A 23,992-nucleotide genomic window follows, 5' to 3' on the forward strand; every position below is an offset into this window, starting at 1 on the left:
ACACTTTGCAGTAAACTTTCATACTTCCTCATTCTCTCCTAGGCCACAGCCCAATGCAGTCAATCACTGAGTTATATGAGGTCTTGATAATATCTTGCACATTTCTAACTGCATTAGAATTCAGACCCCCATCACCTTGATTCAGAGAACTAAAACTGGTAGTTTTACTTCTAGCAGCACTCCTTTCCAATTTATTCTTAACACTGTCATTAGTAAAGCTGTTACAAATGTAGTATCTTGCCCATCAGCCCATCTTTTCTCCACTGAGTACACAAGTCCCCAGATCACTTTCCTCAAATTACCCTTCACATTGCTAGTGTACATCCTTCAGCAGCAGCCAAAGACCTCTTCTTTTCTGGAGGCCCATGGTCAGCCCTGCCCCCAGATCTTTGTTTCTAGCATCCCTTTTTTCTGCTGGGCATTGTGTCTCTTTCCAACCCAAGTGTTCAGAGTGCCATGCATAGTGAGTGCCTGGTGAGTGGTTTTGATTAGTATCACCCCCGTTATTGGATCGCTTGACCTGTTTCCCAGCTGAGGCATTTACTGGACAGGTATGCTCATTTGATTTTCTGAAATAGTCTGATGTCCACAGGTTAGATTAGTAATACTCAGCCAGAATTAGGGAGAAATATTCTAAAAATGTTGAAATTATTTTCATGGATATTGTTGAGCTTGGTTGCTAAAAGTCTGTAGTATCTTACTGTTGAATCCGCCACTCTGTTGGTGACATTTACATGAATTCTGAAATGTATCAACTCAAGTCTTAGGAAATCTGGGAATATGCATTTTTCAAATTTTCCAGTTGAGGTTTTCGGAAACATTTACTATATGACTAACCATTCCTAGTTAGAACCCTTCTCAGTCAGGGCAGAACCACCCTCAGAGGGTGTTAGGAAATGTTTGGATTCTATATTCGTTTGCTCAGGCAGTTATAACAAGTTACCACTGACTGCTTGGCTTAAAACGCAGAAACTTGGCCGGGCACAGTGGCTCACGCCTGTAATCCCTGCACTTTGGGAGGCTGAGGTGGGTGGATCACAAGGTCAGGAGTTTGAGACCAGCCTGACCAACATGGTAAAACCCCGTCTCTAGTAAAAATACAAAAATTAGCCAGGCGTGGTGGTATGCACTTGTAATCCCAGCTACTTAGGAGGCTGAGGCAGGGGAAATCGCTTGAACCCGGGAGGTGGAGGTTGCAGTGAGCTGAGATCACACCAGAGACGCACTTCGGCCTGGGCAACAGAATGAGACTCTGTCTCAAAAACCAGAAACTTACTTCTTGTGGTTCTGGAGGCTAGAAGTCTGAGATGAAGGCATGTTTGGTTTCTCCTGAGGCTTCTGTCCTTGACTTCCAGGTGGTTGCCTGCTCACGGTGTCCACAGCGTTTTTTCCTCTGTGCCTGTGCATCCCTAGTGTGTCTCTGTGTCCTCATTTCCCCTCCTAGAAGGATATCAATTAGATTGGATTGGAGTCCACTCTAATGGCCTCATTTTAACTTAAATGCAGTCACTTTCAGAGGCATTAGGGGTTTGGGCTTAGAGGGGTGGGATAGAGGATGGGGTAGGTAACCACTGAAGATGCAGCCCAATTCAGCCCATAACAAAGGTATTATTTTTTGTTGCCCCAAAGTCCAGAGGTCTGCTACTGGCATCATGGGCAGGGGGTCAGGCATCCCAAATGCTTGCAATTTGTCGGACAGACCTCACAGGAAAAACTGTTCTACCCCAAATGCCAGGATCAACCCCTACAAGAAGTACAGCTAATGAATACTTTGTGTCTTATATTTATCCTCATATTGCTTCCTTTTTTTTTGTCACATGAGTCAGATGTTCAGAAAATTAGCCCAACTGATGTATTCTTTAAAATAAATGTCTGAAATATTTCTTAAAATGTTTCCTAGATACAGCCTCTGTGGACTTGGAAATGATCGATGTGCACATTTTGGCCGACGCTTTCAAACGCTATCTCCTGGACTTACCAAATCCTGTCATTCCAGCAGCCGTTTACAGTGAAATGATTTCTTTAGCTCAAGGTTTGTTTTTTCTCTTCTGAGGACCTCATTGGACATACATGGAGATGTAGATATGCTTGTATATGTGTTGCATATATAGAGATAGTGGTTAGAAAATAGTGGTAGTAGCCACCTGTTCCTCCTCCAACAATACCACCTCAAATTTCCTCCTCTACCCAGGCATCCAAGAGAAGCCCTAGATTCTCATTTGCTTGGGAAGCCCGTCTGCATGTCAGAATCAGAAATGGCTCATTGTTAACCTACTGGTCTTAACAAAGTTTGTATGTCAATGAAGTACACGGTCTTCCAAGTACTAGTGTCAGATTCAAGGAACCGGGACTAGGATCCAGTGATGGGGGATGTTCTTGTCACCTTCCCTGAGTGGCCATAACAGAATGTGTTAAGGGAAGAGGGCTCTCAGTTTTAGGAGCTAAGGTTCAGTTAAGTGCTCTGGGGACAGGAAACTGTGGTTCGTAACCTTCAAAGTTAAAACCTGTGATACTTATCTGATGCTCCTCTGAGTTAGCCAATCACACATGAAGCTGCTCAATGCTGGGTAAGTTGCTGCCAGCACACCCTAAACAGCTTGTGGTTTTTTTTACACACTGAGCTTCTTGCTTTTCCATTTGACCTGAGATTTCTTCTTTCTCATAATGCATTTTTTAATGAGAAGGACAAATGTACCGTGTGCTTCTCCCAACAACTTTTTTAATGACTCCTATAGCTTGAAGAAAGAACAGAGCTTTTCTAGGTGTTTATTCACCGATACCTGGAAATAGTCTCTTACTCATTTCCCTTTTCTTTTTTTTTTTTTTTTAAACTTGTAGAAGTACAAAGCTCCGAAGAATATATTCAGCTACTGAAGAAGCTTATTAGGTCGCCTAGCATACCTCATCAGTATTGGCTTACGCTTCAGTATTTGTTAAAACATTTCTTCAAGCTCTCTCAAACCTCCAGCAAAAATCTGTTGAATGCAAGAGTACTCTCTGAAATTTTCAGCCCTATGCTTTTCAGATTCTCAGCAGCCAGGTAAGTGAAAGGAGACAAACATGTATTTTGGGGTGATGAGGGTGGTCCTAAATGGATTGGTCATGACAATGTATTCTAAATATACTACTCCAGAGATGCATGCCCAAATGCTATCACACATGTTCACTTGAGTGTATATAATGAAAATGAGTTTGCTTTTAGGGAAAAGGTTTCTAATAAACTCTCTTTCTTACAGCTCTGATAATACGGAAAACCTCATAAAAGTTATAGAAATTTTAATCTCAACTGAATGGAATGAACGACAGCCTGCACCAGGTAATGCTTTTTGAACATTTAACATTCTCTCATTGTTCCTTTTTTTAGAGCCTTAAAAAATGGTGCCTGTAAACCTCCTTTGAAGTAATACAGCTTCTTATGGAATTACGATTGGTAGTAATATGTTACCTTGTGATTTAAAGAAAACAAATAGCTGAGTGATAGTGTATATGTTAATTATTATCTGAGTTTCAACATTTGCGGATTTTAAATTAAACTTGGTTTTAGGTGAGAGTTTGGAGAGTTCCCTGTACCCTTCAACATTTATGCTTCAGGTTGTTGAAGAAATTTATGGAGTTCATTTTAGTTGTTGACATTTTTGTTTTTCTTTCTAATACTTATAAAGTAGGGGATTTATAATTGCTATATAATTTAAAGTATTTTAGAATGTGTGTTTTGGAAGTGGGTATGCTGAGAAATGCCTGTCAAAATAAACATTTTCAATAATGCGAGCAGTATGAAACCAGAGTGTTCACTGCAGCAAGTTTGAGCAAGCCAGACACTTCTTTGAAAGCAGGCTGCTGTTCAGTTAGCCATTTAACAAAGCAGGAAATGTAGACCATGTTAGCAATGCATTTAATTTAAACTGATGTATTTTTCTTCTACTGTGGAAAGTCTAAACAACCTCATTTTGCTATATACCAGTTAAAAGTTAGCTAATCGACAGTGGTGATTTAGAATAGTGATTAGGGTCCTATACGTGAAGTTTCAGGACCAGTAAAAGGTGTTGCTTGTAGTCTTAATTTATTCCTGGAACTTAAATGAAACTCCATGAATATATTTATTATAGGTAATACATGCAGATTACCACATTTATCTCGGTATGAACAGGCATGGGGACTCAGTTTCATCATCATGCAATGGAGAGTTAAGTTGTGCTTTTTCTTAATTGGGTATTGCACAGCCAGGCTTGGTTACTTGCATCTGGATGGGGCAGCCTAAGAGAGGCCAGGGCCTAGACTCAAAAGCCACCTGCAAGGGGGTAGGATAGAGGATGGGGTAGGTAAACAGTGAAGATGTGGGTATTGGGAAAGGTTTATGTGGACAGGCCCAAAATGGTACCTGTGGTACCAGAGTTGAGAGGCATCAGATATAGTAGATAAGGCAAGCATGGGATGTTCCAAATCACAGCAAGCAGAATGTTTAACAGGGGTGCCCAGAATTCTAGGTAAACTATGTCAAAGAAGGCTGTCAACAGGTAGGGCCTAGGACTTCAGTCCAGGGGGTGGCCAAAAGGCTTCATCTCGTGTGAGTACACAGGTCACTGTGAATGGATTTGACAGCTCTGTGCTGGTGTTCAGAGGCTGCCTTTGGACTTAGTGGAAAAGAATGGGCATAGGGATGTGGCACGTGGCACTTAAGTTGAGGCTTATGTTAGAGACTAGGGAGAGCTGGACTCTGCTTTCAGTGAAGGGCTAGTAGGGGGTAGTCCTGATCTTTTCAGTGGCCACCCCTCTAGAGAGAAGAGACACATGGAAGCCAACGCCAGACAGGGTTTGACAGATACCCACAAATGAATTTATCACATGGAATTTTGGAAAATTTCTACTACACAAGGTATAGTAGAATCAGTGGTAGAGTTTGATTAGCCTGACTGGTGTCAACTGGTTAAATGTCTTTGTTAGTTGCATCCTAATTCCACCCAAGTAAAAATGGGTATCCGCACTATTTTCATAATGCCACCCAGAAAGCTGTTTGATATGTCAAAGGACCCTATATTTCTCTACTGAGCAATTGGTGCGCCTGTTTCAAAGGAGGATTAGTTCCATCAGCTCTGCTAAAGAATGACAAAGCCTTGAACATTTGCTGGATCATCCCAGTATTTATGTGGCCTCTTTAAAAAATTAAATCCAAGTAGGTTTTAAATTCTAGTTTGAGCCGTTTTCCCAGGAACTTTGTGTGATTTGTATAGGACCTTTGGAATTAAATGGCTGTTGTAGTATCTTCTCATATGTGCATACATTGTACTGCCCACTCCAGGAACAAAACATCCCCATCCAGAACATTTTTGTATTCAGGAATGGCTCCAGTGCAAATGACTAGTATGGCAACCTGGGTTGAAGAAATGATTCTTAGGCCTGGTTTAAAAAATGCAATAATTTCTTAGAGTCCTTCAGCATTGCCACAGCATGTGCTAGTACCAGACAGAACTTTGAAAGCATAGCACCTTACATCTCCAGTGAATGGCCATTTACAGTTACATTGTTGTGAACACAAATGAGTACCTGAATGATATTTAAGGGAGACAAAAGCAAGACTCTGTTATAGGGCAGATAGACAGCATTTCTAATTATTACCAGATAGAACTTGAAATGACAAAGCTTATGATGTTTGAGGCAAAGTTTCAGTTCAAATGAGACCAATCAGCACATAGTATCTAATTAAATGGTAGGTGGGAGTCCACAAACTCTAAGTACAAAAAGAACTTCAGAGATGCAGCTGGTGACTATCTAGGGTAATGGAGTAGACAGAAAAGGCTCATAGAAGAAATAGGGCTTGAAATGTGTCTTGAAGAATAGGTACAATTTGAATAGGCAAAGGAGAAATAGCATTTTGATGCATGGAGTTTAAAGACTTATTCAAAATAAATTACACAGTACAAAATAATGGCTTGGTATTTTACAAAAGCAGTGCATATTTTAAGTGATAGTATCACAAAAGAAGCATCATTTTAGAGTTGAAAGCATTGTCCAGCTTTACCAATTTAGACATGAGGAAACCAAGACCCACAGAGAGAGAGATTTGCTGTGTGCTACCCAGCCAGTGGGGGCCCAAACCGGGTCTGCCCAGGAGCCGCCGCCTCCACTCCACCCCGTTCTATCTGCCATGCCCTGCTGCCTGGGTTTTTGGAATCTTCATGAGCAATGAGGCTGCTTTTAGTGTCCAATCAAAAACTCCTCTGAAGTTTCCAGCATGTAATAAACTAAAAATATGTGAAATTAGCCCCCATGGGTCACACATAGTAAACAATGTCAGGGCAGTGTTAATACTTTTCAGGATAAGGCTCCAAATCACTCCATGAGCCATGCGGTGGAAAAAACAGTGGGCTTCTGACTCAAATAGATCTGGATTGGAATCTCAACTCTTTCCAGTAACTCAGCTTTTCCAAATTGTTTTCCAGACTGTGGAACTGGGTTAATGCCTCTCTCCTGGGGTTGGTATGAGATTTAATGAACTGATCATTTCTCTACTATCTATCGCATCAACTCTAGCTTTTGAGGCCTTATGGGAGCTGTCCTCATTCAGCAGGTCTGATTCCTTCAGTCCACCTATTCCTCATTAATTGTGTGAATTCTGTCAGGCCTTTTTCCTCACGCCATGTTCCCAGCCAGCAGAGCTACGGCCTCTAGGAGCCTGTAGGGGCAAAAAGAGACACTCTGGGAAGTTGCCTCCCTGATGTGGGTATGTTGCTTGGAGGGAGGAAGGTACCTTTGTATGAAGCCCTTCCTCTGTATGTGGCTTGGTGAATGGAGCAGCCTAGATTTCATCACCACTCCTCCATCTTGCCTAGGTGCCTTTGCACAGTGCACAAAATATGCAACTATACGTAGCTGCCCCAAGCAGTGCCATCCACTTTATCTCCACTCAAGTAGGTCCTTCCCCTGTTTTATATGCAAGTTAAGTCGACCCATTCAGTATGTTTATGCCTTTAAGCTTTCTGTCATCTTATATTTAACTGTCTATAGTTTTTCCTATTAATCTACATAATTACATTTCTAAAGGGCAGGGATAAAGGCTTTTTCTCCTTTCGAGCTCTTCCTAGCAGAGAACTAGATACAGCATAATAATTATCCAAATTTATTCTTTGATAAACTTCCAACTTTCAAAGAATAGTCACACATCAACACATCCAATGCATCCAGCAATCCTGTGAAACAAGGATTCTCCTCATTTATGGAGGGAAACTAAGATTTGGAAAAGGTAGGGCACAGAGTAAGCTCTCTGAACTTTGTTGATAGTTTGCTGTTCTATGTTGTTACTAAAAAGTCTTAAAAATATTTAAAGCCAAACGACAAGTTTTCTTGAATCATTGTGTTCTCTTTACCCAATTAATACTTAGGTAGGTAAAGTAGATTTCTGTAGGCAAACCAAGGTAAAAATAAGTCTATTTAACACAGGGTGCCTTTGAATGAAACCCATTATAACTGTATTTACATATTTCAGATTTCATGGATATATTCAGAAATATGAATGTAGTATAATTGAAGTCTAATATTGCACCCTCAAGCCCAGAGTGGAAAATAAATGACTCTTTCTCCCCCTTGCCCTTCTACACCTGTCAAAGTTAATTTTTAACCACTGGCACATTGCAAAACATTCATCCTGAAGAGCCTGATTCATAAATCTTGTTTTAAAGGCTCTGGGCTTGGTTCTCAACCCAGACTAAAGGCAAGCACTAAGGTAGAGGGAAATGACATTCAAAGAGTTTTACTTTTCTCTGATTTAATTTTTATTGGGTTTAAAATGTGGTCTGACATTAGAGGGTTGCTTCAAAGGGGAGAAATGCAACTTTGAAAAATTACATGTTTTTAGATGTGTAGAACTAAACAGGAAAGCCACACTAGGTTTTGTCAAACAATAGTTTTATTTGTGCCCTGAAAAAGAGACACAGGTATTTTGGTATGTATGTGTTTAGGAGGGGTATATAGTCAGTTTTACTTTTGTTTTCACGGTGCAGACTTCTCTTTATCTCAAGGGACAGGATCTGAGGGAGAATTGCAGAGGAGGAGTTCTTTATTCTGCTAAGCAGTGGGGATGCCTTTTCAGAAATCTGGTAGAATGTGTCAGATTTTATACATATGTAAACCTGGGCTTATTTATATACTTAAATGGATGTTTTCCTTAGCACAACATCAATTAAGACCAGTGGATATGGAGCAAATAATTTGAATTACCCTAAAAGGCCCTCTGTTCTACACTGTCTTAAAGTTATGAAGGGAGGTATTCATTTTACCCTTAGATGGAAGATTTTGGTTAATTTTTGTTGTCTATTCTTTTTTTCATGGTCTTTGTTCTAAATGATGTCCCACAAAAAGAAGCATTCTAGGTTGGAAGCTGCTTGTGCAACATTTGCCACTTGATGGTGATTTGCACATATGAAATATAGTATTCAGTTTGTAACTTTTGAACAGTTTAAGGATCAAGAGACATTTTCCTGACTATATCTGCTGAGATGTGAAATAATGGCCTCTGAAATGAGTTTTGTGAAACTTGGGGGAGAGGGAAAATGATCCATATTGTTTTAAAGTATCCAGAAGGTAAAGTTAGTTTTCCAGTGTGTCTAGGCCTTTGAGGTCCCAGAGAAATGCTGACATTAAAATACAAGTTTTCCTCAAAGACTATCAGCTTCGTGAAAAGTGTACTTTTTACTGATTATTTGTTAGTGAGTCATATAGATCAAGTGACAGTAATACAACTAGGTGCATTAGTTTGTGTCAAATTTGGACATACAAAATATACAGAAAGTTGATGGTTTTCTCCCAAAGTAGGAGTTACCGATTCATTTCTACCAGCAGAGGGCTCCCTTTTTTAAGCTAATAAAGAACATGTGTCTTGCAGATCACTTTTTAAACACTAAAATTCAACGGGAAAAAGATTCAGCTCACACTTTCGTAATATAACAGGACTTCTCTGGTAGATGATTGTACATATTGTGAGAAACTTGTTTAAGGCAAAGTTTTTCCAACCTATTTCAAGACTTACTTTCTATGCGTTGAGAGAGTACTGCTTTCCAGTGGCTCATTTTCTTCTGAAACAGAAAATATACTGTTGGACTTAACAGAGCATTTTAATCTTAGAAGGTTTTGACATGAAACATCATGTGAATCCAGACAGGTATGCTTAGGAGACTGATGTTTCCAATGTTTCTAGCTTTAGAAAGGCTATTTTTAAAAGTAGGGCAAGATTATGCAGCTCAGGATGCAAGGGTATTCTCTGAACTAACCATATGTCCCTGTGATCAGATGGCAGATTCACTTATAGACTGTTATTTCCATTGGGAAAGTTTTTCAATATTTTATCAGTTGCATGAAAGGAAAGTTTGTAAAATCACTTTCATCGTGAGTTTAACAGCACTTGCCAGATATTTCAAGTAAGCTTGAAGCTCGTTCCTACTGTTGGCCTGTGTGGACTTTATGTGACCACTGCATCACTTTCCCTTGCAGAGTATGAGGGTATTATTGAAAGAACCTATGTCTTCAAAGGGAATGAAATGTTTTGAAGCAAGCTAAAAATAGAAAACAGAAAGAGAGTTTTGTTGGGGGTGTGAAATTTTTTGCATGTGGCTTAAAAGATTAACTTCAGTTTTGTCCATTATTTTACTTTCTCTAGCAAAGAAAGAGAAGTGAGGAGCAGGAACAGTGGGTAGAAAAGGGCATTTGAAACCATCAGAAGATGGGGTTCTAGTCTTAGGGCTATAATCTTCTGCAAACCACTTCACCTCCCTGGGTCAGATTTTGTTCCCCCCCCCCCACCCCCAATGGCATGAAGGAATTGATTGATCTCTAAATTACTTTCTGGTGTAAAGTTTGGTTATTTCCCTGGATAACCTTAAAGCTATCTATGCTGATGCAACTGAAAATTTTCTTAGATCAAATTTTAATTATTTAAATAGTAGTCAATAATCCCAAGTCTTGTCTATTGCCCACTTTCTCAAATAAAGGGCAAACATCCACTAGAAAGGTATGTCCTTCTCTGCCCTTCTATCCTTTACCCCATTAGCTGGCACATAAACCTAATGCAGAGACACCTTTTAATTAGCAGGTCATATGGCCATTTAAATGCGAGTTGCAATCGACCTCATAAAAATAGCCGCAGTGTTTTTTTTTTTTTCTTCTGAATCGTCACATGATCATGGAGTATAGTATGCATGTGGTGTGGGGTTTAATATTCGTCCGAGGATGCCCTCCTACTACTTACTATTGAACACTTTTGTAATCTGCTCCCTGCCCGAGCTGTTCACAAGGGCTTTCCTGTTACACCTGCGGGGCTGTCTGTGCTGGTGTGTGGGAGGAGGTGCAAGAGGTAGACACGAGCGAGGCACTGTGTTCTGGGTTGTTCCAAGAGGTTCAGGCCTTTACAAGTGAGGCTTTGATTCTATTTTTTGCTGAACTAGCTCAGCCACTTCCTGTGTTTGGCGGTGCATAGTGCCTCGCTTCACTGTCGGCTACTTGAGCCTCGCGAGCCAGCCAGCGCGCTCAGCAGCCAGTGAGACTATTTTAGGTCCTCTCACAATGGCCTTCTCATTTCCTAGGCGAAAATGATCAAGTTGGTCTTGCATTGGCCACTTGTCAGCCGATGACAACTTTGACTTGGGCTCCCCTCCCCCTCCCGAAATCCCTAGCTCAGCAAATATTTGAACCTGCCCAAGTTAATCATGAAGCTGCGATCTTTATCTAAGGGAGACGTGCGAGCGCCTGGGCTCCTTTCCTCCCCAGTACAGTAGCAAAATCCAGTTGGCTTCTCAATGAGGAGCCGGCGGTGAGCGGCGGTGGCCCGGACGCCCGGACGCACTGCCGGGCGGGGCGTGGGGTGGAGGGACGGGACGAGCCGAGCCGAGCCGAGCCGAGCCGAGCGGAGCTGTTCCACTGTGCGTGCCTGGAGGGTCCTGGCGGCGCCCCCGCTCCTGCGCGCACTCTCGGCGCCGGGCACGAGCACTGCCCGCCGGGAACAGGCTGGGGGGAGGTGCGGGGGCTTGGCCCACTTGGTGGAAGAACAGCTTTGGGGATTTTTTTTTTTTCATTGTCGGATACAGGCATTTCAAAGGGAAACCGTTGAAATGCATAACCTGCAAAGTAAGTTGCCTTGAATTTGTGCACTTCTCTGTTCCTTCCCTGTGGTTTATCTGAGCGGTGCCTCTCTGTAGTTTGTCTTGGAGTACGTGTGTGTGCGTGCGCCCCTGTAAGCGCTGCCTGGGGAGGACAGATGGGAGATTAGGGGAGACACTCCCCCTGTCCTCGAGGGGGACAGTGGCTGGGAAAGATAGGGTTTAGGTTGGAAGTTCAGGAAGAAGGTACTAATTACAACGTGTTTGGCTGGAAGTTGGTGCCAGGCCAGGGCTTGGAGAGACCATGTAAAATCACCTGTCTCCCTGCCTTCTCCCTGGGTTAGTTTGCCACAGCAGATCCAACAGCCAGACTGGTTTGCACCGACGGTTCCCAAATGCACGGACTGGCACTCTGGGCTGTTACACCGGCCACAGCTGCTTGGAGAACTTGTCTCCTTGCTTTGGGGGAGGGTCGACATTTTAATTAAACTAAAAAAGAATGTTTCTCTGAATCTTATCTGAGGGCACAACGCCACTTTTACCATTTTTATTTGAATTTGAGTTCAGGTTTATCTAAACTTAGGCAAATAGAAAAGTGGGAGAGGGTGGGAAGGAACAAGGTGAGCCTGCTTTTCTCAATAATGGGAAAATGAATTAAACTAGACGGGGGACGTCAGAGAACAGAATGCCTTGCCTTTGGTCTGCTTTTTCATATATTTTATGATCCCAAATTTTACAGAAAGTCTCAAGGGTTTCTGTGTTTTTTAAATGGTCACACAAATATGTGACATACGTGTGTACATAGATCACAGAGCCCACTATAGTTTTTTAAATGAGCCACATTTACGTGGGGGAAGAGCCCCCCCCCCCATCGTAATATTGTGAATGTAAAGAGATTGGTTCACAATGAGAATGTACAGTGGGCTCCTATAAGGGTGACAGGATTATATGCAGAATGACTTTGAAGAACTAAAATTGATTTATTTATATTAAGTAGTGCTAAGAAAGAATAATTGTCCTGGAGTGAAGCATTTGAGATAGAGGGGAAAAAGAAAAAAAAAAAAAAGTGATTACATCATCTTCCCGTTCAAGCAGTATTAGTAGTGAAGATGGGTTCATCAGTGAAACATTTTGCAAAGATAAATATACCTCTACTCTGCATTCTGATCTATAGCCTCTTTCTTTTTGCAAGAAGCATTTTCTTTGCCCAGTTTTTGTAGGCAGTCACATTAAAATTCTCATTAATAATGTTGACAATTACGTTTAATATTTCTGCTAATAGGCATCTGCATTCCTATTCAGAATTTTCATTGTTCGTCTATAAAGTCTAGTTTTAACTTTGGAATGTTTGGTAGAGGAGGACATTTTATCTATACATTTTCTTTTAACTGTCCTTTCTAATATGGTACATTTGTGACAGTGTTTAAATTCTGGGTTTTCAGTGAATTACGGAGGACTGAAATTAAATACCAGGAGTAGTCCGTTCTGCTTCTCTTATACATGAGAGATATCTAAGGACTATAAAATGTAGCTTCAGTATACCCTTTTAATGCCTTTGTAAGATTTTTAAACCAAGGAATGACTGGGCTATCTATAAACCCAGATGCAGTAAGTGGGGAGAAAAGCTCGGAGCTGCAGCATATCAGCTTTTGTCAACCTGCCAACAGCAGAGCGTACCATGCTGCAAGGAGTAATAAACAAGGAATTAGAAAACTCGCTGCTGGAGGAGAACAGTCAAATTAAACACCTTTTTGAAAGGATGAGCGTGTATATACTGCAATTCTATTAAATGTAGCTTCTCAGTGAGGTTGGCATTATATTAAGGCTGGTATAGAAGAGAACTGATGAAGCAGGAGTGGTCTGGTGACATTTTTCTGACTTGATTGGCTGGGGCGTGTGATGTAATAGGTTTCAGTGCAGCCCCTTATAGGTTTTAAAATGAATTCCAAGACACCATTACAAAGAAAGCCGGACTCTTTTCTTATAACTGAGCTCAGCCAAGGAAACTCTTGCACAAATGTACAATACTGTTTGGAATATGGAAGACCTGGATTTAGAATATGCCAAGACAGATATAAATTGTGGCACAGACTTGATGTTTTATATAGAAATGGACCCACCAGGTAATACTGCGGTATTAGAATTAGTTAATTTCGTGGCTTTTTAATTTGTTGAAAGCTACTGTAAAAAAGATCCTTTTTAGATTTCTGTTTTTATTAATTTGTTTCATTGATAAAAATTAGTTTGCTCATGGCTTAAAAATTAAACAGATTGTTTGACTGTCTGGAAGCAAGCAGCTCAGGCTGTGTGTGGTAAATGCTTATTCTTACTTGAATGGATATGAATTGAACTCCAGTTTTTCACTGGTGTCTTTTGTTAATCGAGATCCTTCCCTGGGTGAGTTATGTTGTGGGATATTGTCCCTGTAATTAAAATGATGCATCCTTTGTGCTGCTTTTCTCTGTTGCCAGTGGATGAGACCAGTGTGGCACTTTGCAGTGATAACAGTACTTTAGAAAGCATGTAAAATGTTGCAGTGATTACAACTCAGTTCTAGATGTTGAGACTTTGCTTGTCCTCTCTTGTATTAAGATATTATAATGAAAAAGGAAGTTGACGTTCCATTATTGTTAGTCTGTAAAATATTCTTCGTAGATAACTGAAATCATTTTTTGCATAAGTTAAAATAGTAACAGTGCTTTAAAAACTTATGACAGAATTTACCTAAAAATCCTAGATTTATTTTGTTTCCTAAGTTGTTTTATTCCAGTGTTAGCTCCCCTGCCCCCATTTAAGATATTCAGGAATATTGCAGTCTTTTATTTGTCACCAATTGGTATATATGAATACTGATTTGACATTGAGGAAGGGGGATATGGTTTTTAATCATACCTGGCATATAGAGCACAATTTATCCAACAGAATATTAACATAAATACTAAAGAGATTTAGGGCACAGATGAGAGTTTCTTAAAGTGGCTTTTTGCAGAACAGTGCCTGAAATACTAAGATTAGAGAAGCCCAATTCCTCCTCTTAAAACATACTGCTGTGGAAAACATACTGCTGTAGATGAGCCTTTTTATTACTGCAACAGCGTTTGTGGAGGACAGAGACCAAATTTGTCTTTCATAATTAAATAAGAGGAGGAAATTAAAGCCAACTCATGTTATTTCTGCTACTCATATGTTCATAGTTTCTTACTTTAGATGGATTTGACCAGGCATGAAACTTTAATATAACTAGAATCTAGAAGTGTAGAATGTCATGACTCTGGATTTACTTTGAAATTTATTCACATGGCCAGCCCAATTTATTTGTCAGTTTCTAAGGCTCTCTCTCTTTTCTCCTTTTCAGTTTCATTTCTTTTTGAGCCATGCTCTGAAATTTTTTTTTTTAAGAAAATTATCTTCCATATTGCATGGAATCGTGAACTAATGCTGTATATTTCAGTTACTCTAATTTTTTGATTTTTTAAAAGTAAAAGTACTTATCTAAAGAAATTTAGTGCTAATGTAGTTGGGATTGCGAACAACTTTTTCTTTTTCATCTGCAGCACTGCCTCCTAAACCACCAAAACCCACTACTGTAGCCAACAACGGTATGAATAACAATATGTCCTTACAAGATGCTGAATGGTACTGGGGAGATATCTCGAGGTAAGGCTACAGAAACTTCGTTTTCACTAGATACAGAGAGTTTCAGATTAAGAGAAAGAAAAGCACCAGCTTGCTAAGTTCCATTTTTAGGATATCATCCAACATAAGCATGAAGCATAGTTGGTTCTCTTCCAAAGACGACCAGAAAAAGTCACTGAGCGCTGGAGAACTGTGGGTGCTGGATGCCACAGGAAATTAAATACCTGGGAAGTTTCATTATTGACAGAGTGTGAAGGCACTCTATCTGTTAAGCACAACTCTAAGAATTCTTGTCTTAAACACAGTAAGAAAACAATGCCATTTTATGTTAGCTTTGGGAAGGGGGAGTAAGGTTGGAGAAACCTTTTTGAGATCATGAGTTTCTGTGCTCATTTGTCAGAGAGATTGTAATGTTTACTTGAAACAATAAAAACTTAGTACCACAGATACACCAGTAGTGAAAGTGATATGCACCTGTTTGTGATGAGACTGCAATTGCTGACATTTCTATTTAAACAAATTATTAGTAAGCTTTTATTAGTAAGCTCTGAAAATGCAATTCATTTAAATCTATGTGGGCAGGAGGAATATGGGCACTCACTGTACTTTTCACTTGATTTTGCTGTGAACCTAAAACTGCTCTAAAAAATAGTCTATTTGAAAAAATATAAATCTGTGGTCACTGAACCTTAAGATGAGCATGGTTTTGTGTTTTCATTTCAGGGAAGAAGTGAATGAAAAACTTCGAGATACAGCAGATGGGACCTTTTTGGTACGAGATGCGTCTACTAAAATGCATGGTGATTATACTCTTACACTAAGGTAAGCTGAGGAATATAGCTGAAATTAGGGTTTTGGGCTGATATTAAAACATATTTCTTTATTTGAAAATGTTAATACCTTCCTTTTTATATTTTTACAGGAAAGGGGGAAATAACAAATTAATCAAAATATTTCATCGAGATGGGAAATATGGCTTCTCTGACCCATTAACCTTCAATTCTGTGGTTGAATTAATAAACCACTACCGGAATGAATCTCTAGCTCAGTATAATCCCAAGCTGGATGTGAAATTACTTTATCCAGTATCCAAATACCAACAGGTAATAAAAACTGAATGAATTATCCAGTTACGATGTTTAGACAAGATACTTCGAATACTTAGAAAACATTTGAAACAGATGAATTACATGTAATCAAGTCTAAAAAACTTTACATTTGTAATTACATAATTGCAATTTTAAAGATGTTTCCATGTCAGCTATTTTGTTAAACAGTTGTTATTTGATTAAATACCTCATCCATTGAATTTATATTAATCTTTCTAGGATCAAGTTGTCAAAGAAGATAATATTGAAGCTGTAGGGAAAAAATTACATGAATATAACACTCAGTTTCAAGAAAAAAGTAGAGAATATGATAGATTATATGAAGAATATACCCGTACATCCCAGGTGAGTTTTCTATGAAAATCAGATTAAAAGTTTAGAACTCTTAGTTTTTGAAGACTAACATGGAAAAAAGAATTTAAAGGGTTTTTATGAATGAAGTGGGGGTGAGATCATTTATTTGTGAATCATTGTTGATTATTCTAGCATATCTCTAAACCTTTAAACCAAAAATTTTAAGTATCAGAATAATAAATTAAGTTCACGTGATACCTGAAGCAGTCACTGAGTTTCAAGTTGATTTAATTCCTGATAGAAGGATCCTGTTTAGATTGGAAGTTAGTAATAACTGGAAGTTTCACAGACGTGTCTAATCCCTGAAACGGAGATTTAGGCATTAATATATATCCTGCAACCAAAAGGAAGGGCTACATTTACTGCTGTGTTTTTCTAGACCCTTACTCTTCACTGGTCACTCATGTATCTGGGAATGCCAGAGGGAATAGAAAACAACAGAGATGCTATAGAAACTACAATAGCTTTTAGGAAGATAAAAACTATGGGAAATTGCCAAGCAATCATTTTTCATAGATTGAGAAAATTCTCCAGAGGAAGTATTTGTTTCTGGGATACTATTTTAATGGATTTTATGAATTCGAGTCCCACCTCTGCTAATAATACAGATCAAATGTCCTGGTAGTGTCTTGCAGTAAGAAATTGTTCTATGAAAGGTATGACATTATCTTTTTAAAATTATGTTGCAGGAAATCCAAATGAAAAGGACAGCTATTGAAGCATTTAATGAAACCATAAAAATATTTGAAGAACAGTGCCAGACCCAGGAGCGCTACAGCAAAGAATACATAGAAAAGTTTAAACGTGAGGGCAATGAGAAAGAAATACAAAGGTTGGTGAACCATAGTTGTTTCCCTTGTTCTTGTGCGAGAGATAACCAAAATCCTCTAAAACCGTTTAAAAATGATCTTGCTTTCTGTGCTTTGAATGATTTAAAAATGACAGGAAGAGAAGCCACGCTTTACCTGAGGAAAACGGCTGGGAAACTATAGTGAAACTTTTCATAAACTTTGGGGACTGTTCATGACGTACCCAGATAATGACAAATGCATTTCTTTTGCCTGCAGGATTATGCATAATTATGATAAGTTGAAGTCTCGAATCAGTGAAATTATTGACAGTAGAAGAAGATTGGAAGAAGACTTGAAGAAGCAGGCAGCTGAGTATCGAGAAATTGACAAACGTATGAACAGCATTAAACCAGACCTTATCCAGCTGAGAAAGACGAGAGACCAATACTTGATGTAAGTATTTGAAATGGAATCCTATAGATGAATAACTGGTGATTGCTACAATTCAGGATGAGTTAATGCGTTCTTTTTTCAAAACTGTTTTTCAGGTGGTTGACTCAAAAAGGTGTTCGGCAAAAGAAGTTGAACGAGTGGTTGGGCAATGAAAACACTGAAGAGTAAGTAGTTACTAAAGATGGTGACAGCAGAAGATTTTTCTCATTTTAGGAAAACGCATGCTTGCTTTGTTTTTAGAACAAGTGAGGAATTTTACTGAGTTTGGAACATCTTGTAGGAGAAAATGTATAAACTCAGTGCCATTATCCAGAATTTTAAAAAAAGAAAGCCTAGCTAAGGAGGACTAGGATTTATTTTTACTCATAATGCTGTGAAACAACTCTGTGTCCATAATGATGTCCCCGAACATCTGAAAAATCCCAAAATATTTTTGGAACAGCCAGAGAAAATAATTATGCTTAATATATTTTAAAGCTTAAGTATATACTTTGTTTGAATTATTCAAAAACTGGCAATCTTCCTCGTCAATTTCCTGATCTAAACTGGATAAACAAGATTGTTTTAATACCTTCCAGTCTGCCCAGGTACCTCAGTGTGGTTGCCTGAAAATAGAAATAGTACAATTGATTGCTAACTCTTTGTCCTGGGAGGTTGCACTGGAGGCTGAATACCAGGAGAGGAAAACTCAGGTCAGGCAGAGGCAGGCATATGATGGCCAGTCTGACTGGCTTGGTAGGGGCCAAGAGGGAAGTGAGGGGGGTATGCCTAGGGAAGACAGCAAGGCAGGCTGATGGCTCCGGCACCCTTCATTTAGAAACTTTCTGCCCTGCCTGCCTAGCCAATATTCGCTGGTGGAAGATGATGAAGATTTACCCCATCATGATGAGAAGACGTGGAATGTTGGAAGCAGCAACCGAAACAAAGCCGAAAACCTGTTGCGAGGGAAGCGAGATGGCACTTTTCTTGTCCGGGAGAGCAGTAAACAGGGCTGCTACGCCTGCTCTGTAGTGTATGTATCTCCGGCAAACTATTCTTTACAACATCTCATGAAGACATGTTTCATTCATTCATTCATTGAGTTTTGAAACAGTCTTGAATAAGCTTATAGTGCAGTAATGTAGAAGAGAAACCAAAGCAGACGTAATACCATGTTAAAGTCTAGCCAGAAGTATATGTTAATACAATCTAATAGAAACATACATATATGTTAATACAGTCTAATAGATACCTACTGTTTAGCTGGAAGACTAGGGTTTGGATTCCCATTCAGTGCTAGTTAATCACGAGACGTCGCTAAACCTTTTTTTTCTCGTCTTTAAAATGGAAGCAGCAATGCCTGCCCTTTTTGCCTCTCAAGGCTACTATAGTTAGAATCTGAGGTAATTTATGTGAGAACATCACCCATAGGAAAAACACTCATCAGGAACAGGTCAAAAAAGAGAAAGGATTCTGATCATTATCCTTGAGACAGGTATACCCACATGGGATCACTGACATCACCATTTCAGAGAAATTCATGTCCTCTAGTAGGGAATGGTTCTAAAAGTATGTTATACTCCATGATCACCTTTCATTTAATGAGGGAAATATTCCTACAGCAAAGAAGGGTCCTTTTGTCCTTACCTTGTCTAAGGGCACATGCAGAGATGGAGAGCTGTGCAGACACCTCAAGGACAGCCAGAAAGAAGGAATCCTATGAATAATCGTCCTGGGAGTAATAGTAACACTGCTAGTCATGGAGCACTGCTGATAGTTGTCCTCATCATGGTTGGAAGCTACCATTTGTTGCATGCTTACCGCATGTCAGGCATTTTATCAAGCATATTGCATGCATGATCTCCTTTCATTTCTCAAAGTAACTGTATTACATACATTTTACTATTGTCTTCCCTTTAAACCATTTTAAAGATGAAAATAAAGTAGGTCAGTGAAGCTGGGTTACCTACCCAAGGCACTCAGCCAAGTGTCTACCATGTGACAGGGCCAAGAGTCTACTGTAACCTAGGACCCTTTCCCCAAGTTGAGACTGCACAATGATGCTTTTTATTAAACATGCTCTGTAGAGTTGTGAATTGGCTTGGGCAAGCTCAAAAGACAGTTTTTCTTCTCTCCTCTCTAGGGTGGACGGCGAAGTAAAGCATTGTGTCATAAACAAAACAGCGACTGGCTATGGCTTTGCCGAGCCCTATAACTTGTACAGCTCTCTGAAAGAACTGGTGCTACATTACCAACACACCTCCCTCGTGCAGCACAACGACTCCCTCAATGTCACACTAGCCTACCCAGTATATGCACAGCAGAGGCGATGAAGCGCTTACTCTCTGATCCTTCTCCTGAAGTTCAGCCACCCTGAGGCCTCTGGAAAGCAAAGGGCTCCTCTCCAGTCTGATCTGTGAATTGAGCTGCAGAAACGAAGCCATCTGTCTTCGGATGGGACTAGAGCTTTCTTTCACAAAAAAAGAAGTAGGGGAAGATATGCAGCCTAGGGCTGTATGATGACCACACGTTTCTAAGCTGGAGTGCTTATCCTTTCTTTCTCTTTCTTTTTTTCTTTGGTTTAATTTAAAGCCACAACCACATACAACACAAAGAGAAAAAGAAATGCAAAAATCTCTGCGTGCAGGGACAAAGAGGCCTTTAACCATGGTGCTTGTTAATGCTTTCTGAAGCTTTACCAGCTGAAAGTTGGGACTGTGGAGAGCGGAGGAGAGAGAGGCAGAAGAACCCTGGCCTGAGAAGGTTCGGTCCAGCCTGGTTTAGCCTGGATGTTGCTGTGCACGGTGGACCCAGACACATCGCACTGTGGATTATTTCATTTTCTAACAAATGAACGATATGTAGCAGAAAGGCACTTCCACTCACAAGGGACGCTTTGGGAGAACGTCAGTTCATGTATGTTCAGAAGAAATTCTGTCATAGAAAGTGCCAGAAAGTGTTTAAACTTGTCAAAAAACAAAAACCCAGCAACAGAAAAATGGAGTTTGGAAAACAGGACTTAAAATGACATTCAGTATATAAAATATGTACATAATATTGGATGACTAACTATCAAATAGATGGATTTGTATCAATACCAAATAGCTTCTGTTTTGTTTTGCTGAAGGCTAAATTCACAGCGCTATGCAATTCTTAATTTTCATTAAGTTGTTATTTCAGTTTTAAATGTACCTTCAGAATAAGCTTCCCCACCCCAGTTTTTGTTGCTTGAAAATATTGTTGTCCCGGATTTTTGTTAATATTCATTTTTGTTATCCTTTTTTAAAAGAAATGTACAGGATGCCAGTAAAAAAAAATGGCTTCAGAATTAAAACTATGAAATATTTTACAGTTTTTCTTGTACAGAGTACTTGGCTGTTAGCCCAAGGATAAAAAGTTCATAACAGATTTTTTTGGACTGTTTTGTTGGGCAGTGCCTGATAAGCTTCAAAGCTGCTTTATTCAATAAAAAAAAAGAAAAAGATATATGAATATGACAAAGTATTGCTGAGTCCAACAATGTTGTTTTAAGACTCTTAAAATACGGTACCTGGCAATGTTTATTTCATAAAGAATTGTGAACTTCTTGAATCTAGGGAGGGGGGAATGTAGTGAAGGGATGTATCAGGTCGGGTGGTGGGAGGGGGAGGCAAGGTTATATGCACTTTGTCTTTCTCATGATTTACAGAGAAGTGAATAACTGCAAAGTGAAGTTGCTTCTTCTACTTCAGTCTTTTCTCACTTTGATTTGCTAGTTATCAATTAATGACAATTACAAACCTACTGTAACTAACACAGTGTGACTGGCCAGGTATTTCAGTTCTTAGGAAGGAAGTGCCAAGTTTGTTTTTGGGTTCCTGGAACAGTGCTCACCTTTGTTTAGAACACTGGTTTAAAGGGATGATCTCTGTCACGTTGGACTATCCATCACGACCAGCAAATACTCATTTTAGGAAAAAAAAAAGCATGATCTGAAAAAATACTTTTGGTGGGATGTTGGTTACTCCTAGCTTTCCATTTGGTTTAGAACATAAAGCAAATGGACACAATCGTACTGTCACTGCTCTGGACTGTGTGGAGCTCGCTAAGGTCATGGCCATTGCAGGAATCCAAGTGGCAGTCCTTCTCATTCATCCTAATCATTGTATGTGCTTCACTACGGGGGAAAAGGAAGCATAGTTAGCATAATGTTTCCCGTTTAGGGCAGGACTGAGAGATCTCTCTTCCTGATTTAGATCTGCAAAAGCTGGTATGTTCAGTAGGAACTGTACATGTGTTAGGAGGAATAAAGACTAATTAGCAACCATAATATGGTCACTACCCTAATAGACTTAAATGACATCTTGCAATTTCAAATTTCCCTTTCTCCATATTAGATTTACCCACAGCTATATTTCTGTTTAAGTACTAGGGTGAGGGTTTTCTGTTCCTTTGTTTTTTAATGTTGTTCCTTTTGAAAGAACCAGTCTTGCAGCTGAGTGAATCATCTGCAGAATGTATTTTTCCTCTTTACATAAAGCTACTCATACTTAAGCAAAAGTCAGTCTTACAGCAAGACTGTTAGCCCTCAAACTTGACTTCACAGATCTGACCATCTCCCTCTCATCGCCAGACAACTGATGATTTCCCTGGTTTAGTCTGTGTCTCTGCTTTAAAGTTATTGTGATATCCTTCTAGATCACACACAAGTCTAACAGTTAATTGGTTAATAGTTTTTAAACTAGGTTTGTGGGTTTTCTTTGGTAGCACATGTATGCTATGACGTACAAATTTTTATTTCTAAAATATAAGATCTGAGATTGAATATTTTTATTAAAAGCTACAGTTTTGTGAATTTTGGCTTCAACAGTCTTTGCAAGATGACGTGGTATTTAGGCAGTTGCCTTATTTTTGCATCTCACAAACATAAGTGCAGTAGATCTTTTCACTGAACAGCAAAGTAGGATTCATCATTCCATATGACTGAGTTACACCAGACCTATTCTGCCCGATGCCTTTTTGAGTGCGGTGTAGCTTGCTCACTGCATTTGTCTTTTTAGATATTTTGCTAGCCGGGCACTTTGAGTTTCATCAGACAGTCCTCCTAACAATAGTCTGAACGGCTGAGTATGACTAGATACAGCAGAGGCACTCCTGATATGTGATTTTATCCATGCATCAGTTTTTCCCACCCAGTGTAGCATCCTAAAGATAAAGCCAGAAGCTAAGCTGCAGTGAGGCTGTGATAGGGCATAGAAGTGGGAGCATTGGGACCTCACGTTACACACACGAGATCATAACCACATGAAAAAGCAAAAAGCATGTGTTTGCAACATCTGATAACTTCACGGCCTTTTGATATATGTATATATGTATATGTGCATGGACTGTGTTTCCGGTACACCTTTCAGCCAAAACAGATCCACAGTAGTTGAGTTCAAGTACATAACAAGCAAACGTCTAGTACAATTCTTATATATTTGTATGGGATTTTTCCCATTGAGGTTGCTTTGTTTTGTCTTACAAAGGTGAAAATTGTTTGCAAGTGAAGTGAGAAGTTCATATTTCTTTGGCTTTTTTCTGTTTTTAAAAGTTACTCCTTTTAGGGAGCTGGTCAGATGACTTGCTTAGCTTGGAAATCCTTGTTTTCAGTGTGTCGAGTCAAAATGTGTTTATGTGAGCTGTCACTGTGGGGAACCAATTGCTTTGTCATGTAGCTGGTTATGAACTAGTAACATGTTTGGGAAGTCCTACTGATGTTCCTTTGGAAGAAAAATTCTGCTGGTTTTAACAACTGTGCTTTTGCTATGCATGGTATCCAAGTTAGTTGAATCGCAGACCCTGAGATCTGTTTGAGTTTAGGGTCATTTTTAGAAAGGGGCAGTTTAAAGCACAATGTCTCACATGGGACAAAGTTCCAAAATGCCAAATTCTTATTTTTTAAAAAACCAGTTCTAGAAAATACTGGTGGGGAAGAAATAGAATTGAGTCAATTGGAAAGACTATCCAACTTAACATGAAACTTGTCACCATGAGATAGCATTAACTGCCCAGGATGCTGCTAATATATATATATATATAAATATATATATATATATATTTTAAAAAAAAAGCAAAACAAAAAAAAACTCATTTATACCTGTGTATTTTTTAAAGCTACAATCAGTTCAATGTTTTTACAAATCTGTTTATATGACATTGTTAAAATAAAGTTGGTCTTTTGACGAGAGGGAGGATGTCACGGTCAGTTGTAATTTTGCCTTCACAAGGCAACTGGGGTGGGGGGTGGGGGTAGTGTGCCTCCTTGACATTTCGTTCAAGTTATAGATTCAGTGGAGCTATGTCTTGTTTTAAGTTGCTTTAATGCATTGTATTAGATCTTCAAACAGAATAAAGGTTGTTTTGAAACTTAAGTTTTGGGTTGAAATTTCACTTACCACCTAAGAAATCTTTCTAAAACAGCTGTCTTGTGGCTTATAAATATTGCTGCTATTTTTATTTCTCCCACCCACCCGCTTTGATCGTTATCACAGTATCTCATTTTTGTAAAGTTGTGAAGGACGTTGAGTGTTCACATGTAAGTAATACTGAGCTGTTGTTAATATATTTC

The 23,992-nt window shown here is 39.3% G+C and overlaps 1 protein-coding gene across 7 annotated transcripts in view; it reads left to right on the plus strand.

Moving 5' to 3' along the window:
* The window catches only part of PIK3R1 (phosphoinositide-3-kinase regulatory subunit 1), an 85,120-nt gene extending 61,328 nt beyond the window's left edge, over nucleotides 1–23,792 (plus strand). For 2 of the 7 annotated variants that reach the window (XM_025387431.1, XM_025387432.1), the window contains exons 5-16: nucleotides 1,901–2,032; nucleotides 2,839–3,040; nucleotides 3,237–3,316; nucleotides 14,636–14,738; nucleotides 15,441–15,539; nucleotides 15,640–15,820; nucleotides 16,046–16,171; nucleotides 16,870–17,012; nucleotides 17,248–17,424; nucleotides 17,520–17,588; nucleotides 18,266–18,436; nucleotides 19,547–23,792. In XM_025387431.1, the coding sequence (XP_025243216.1) occupies nucleotides 1,901–2,032; nucleotides 2,839–3,040; nucleotides 3,237–3,316; nucleotides 14,636–14,738; nucleotides 15,441–15,539; nucleotides 15,640–15,820; nucleotides 16,046–16,171; nucleotides 16,870–17,012; nucleotides 17,248–17,424; nucleotides 17,520–17,588; nucleotides 18,266–18,436; nucleotides 19,547–19,736 (1,673 nt within the window). In that variant the 3' untranslated portion in view covers nucleotides 19,737–23,792. Of the gene's footprint in view, nucleotides 1–1,900; nucleotides 2,033–2,838; nucleotides 3,041–3,236; nucleotides 3,317–10,702; nucleotides 11,110–13,006; nucleotides 13,205–14,635; nucleotides 14,739–14,960; nucleotides 15,070–15,440; nucleotides 15,540–15,639; nucleotides 15,821–16,045; nucleotides 16,172–16,869; nucleotides 17,013–17,247; nucleotides 17,425–17,519; nucleotides 17,589–18,265; nucleotides 18,437–19,546 lie in introns of those variants that run through there. The other 5 variants (XM_025387435.1, XM_025387433.1, XM_025387436.1 and 2 more) reach the window with 5 other exon arrangements.
* The last annotated feature ends 200 nt before the right edge of the window (nucleotides 23,793–23,992 follow it).

The sequence above is a fragment of the Theropithecus gelada genome, chromosome 6, assembly GCF_003255815.1.
Source record: "Theropithecus gelada isolate Dixy chromosome 6, Tgel_1.0, whole genome shotgun sequence".
NCBI lineage: Eukaryota > Metazoa > Chordata > Mammalia > Primates > Cercopithecidae > Theropithecus > Theropithecus gelada.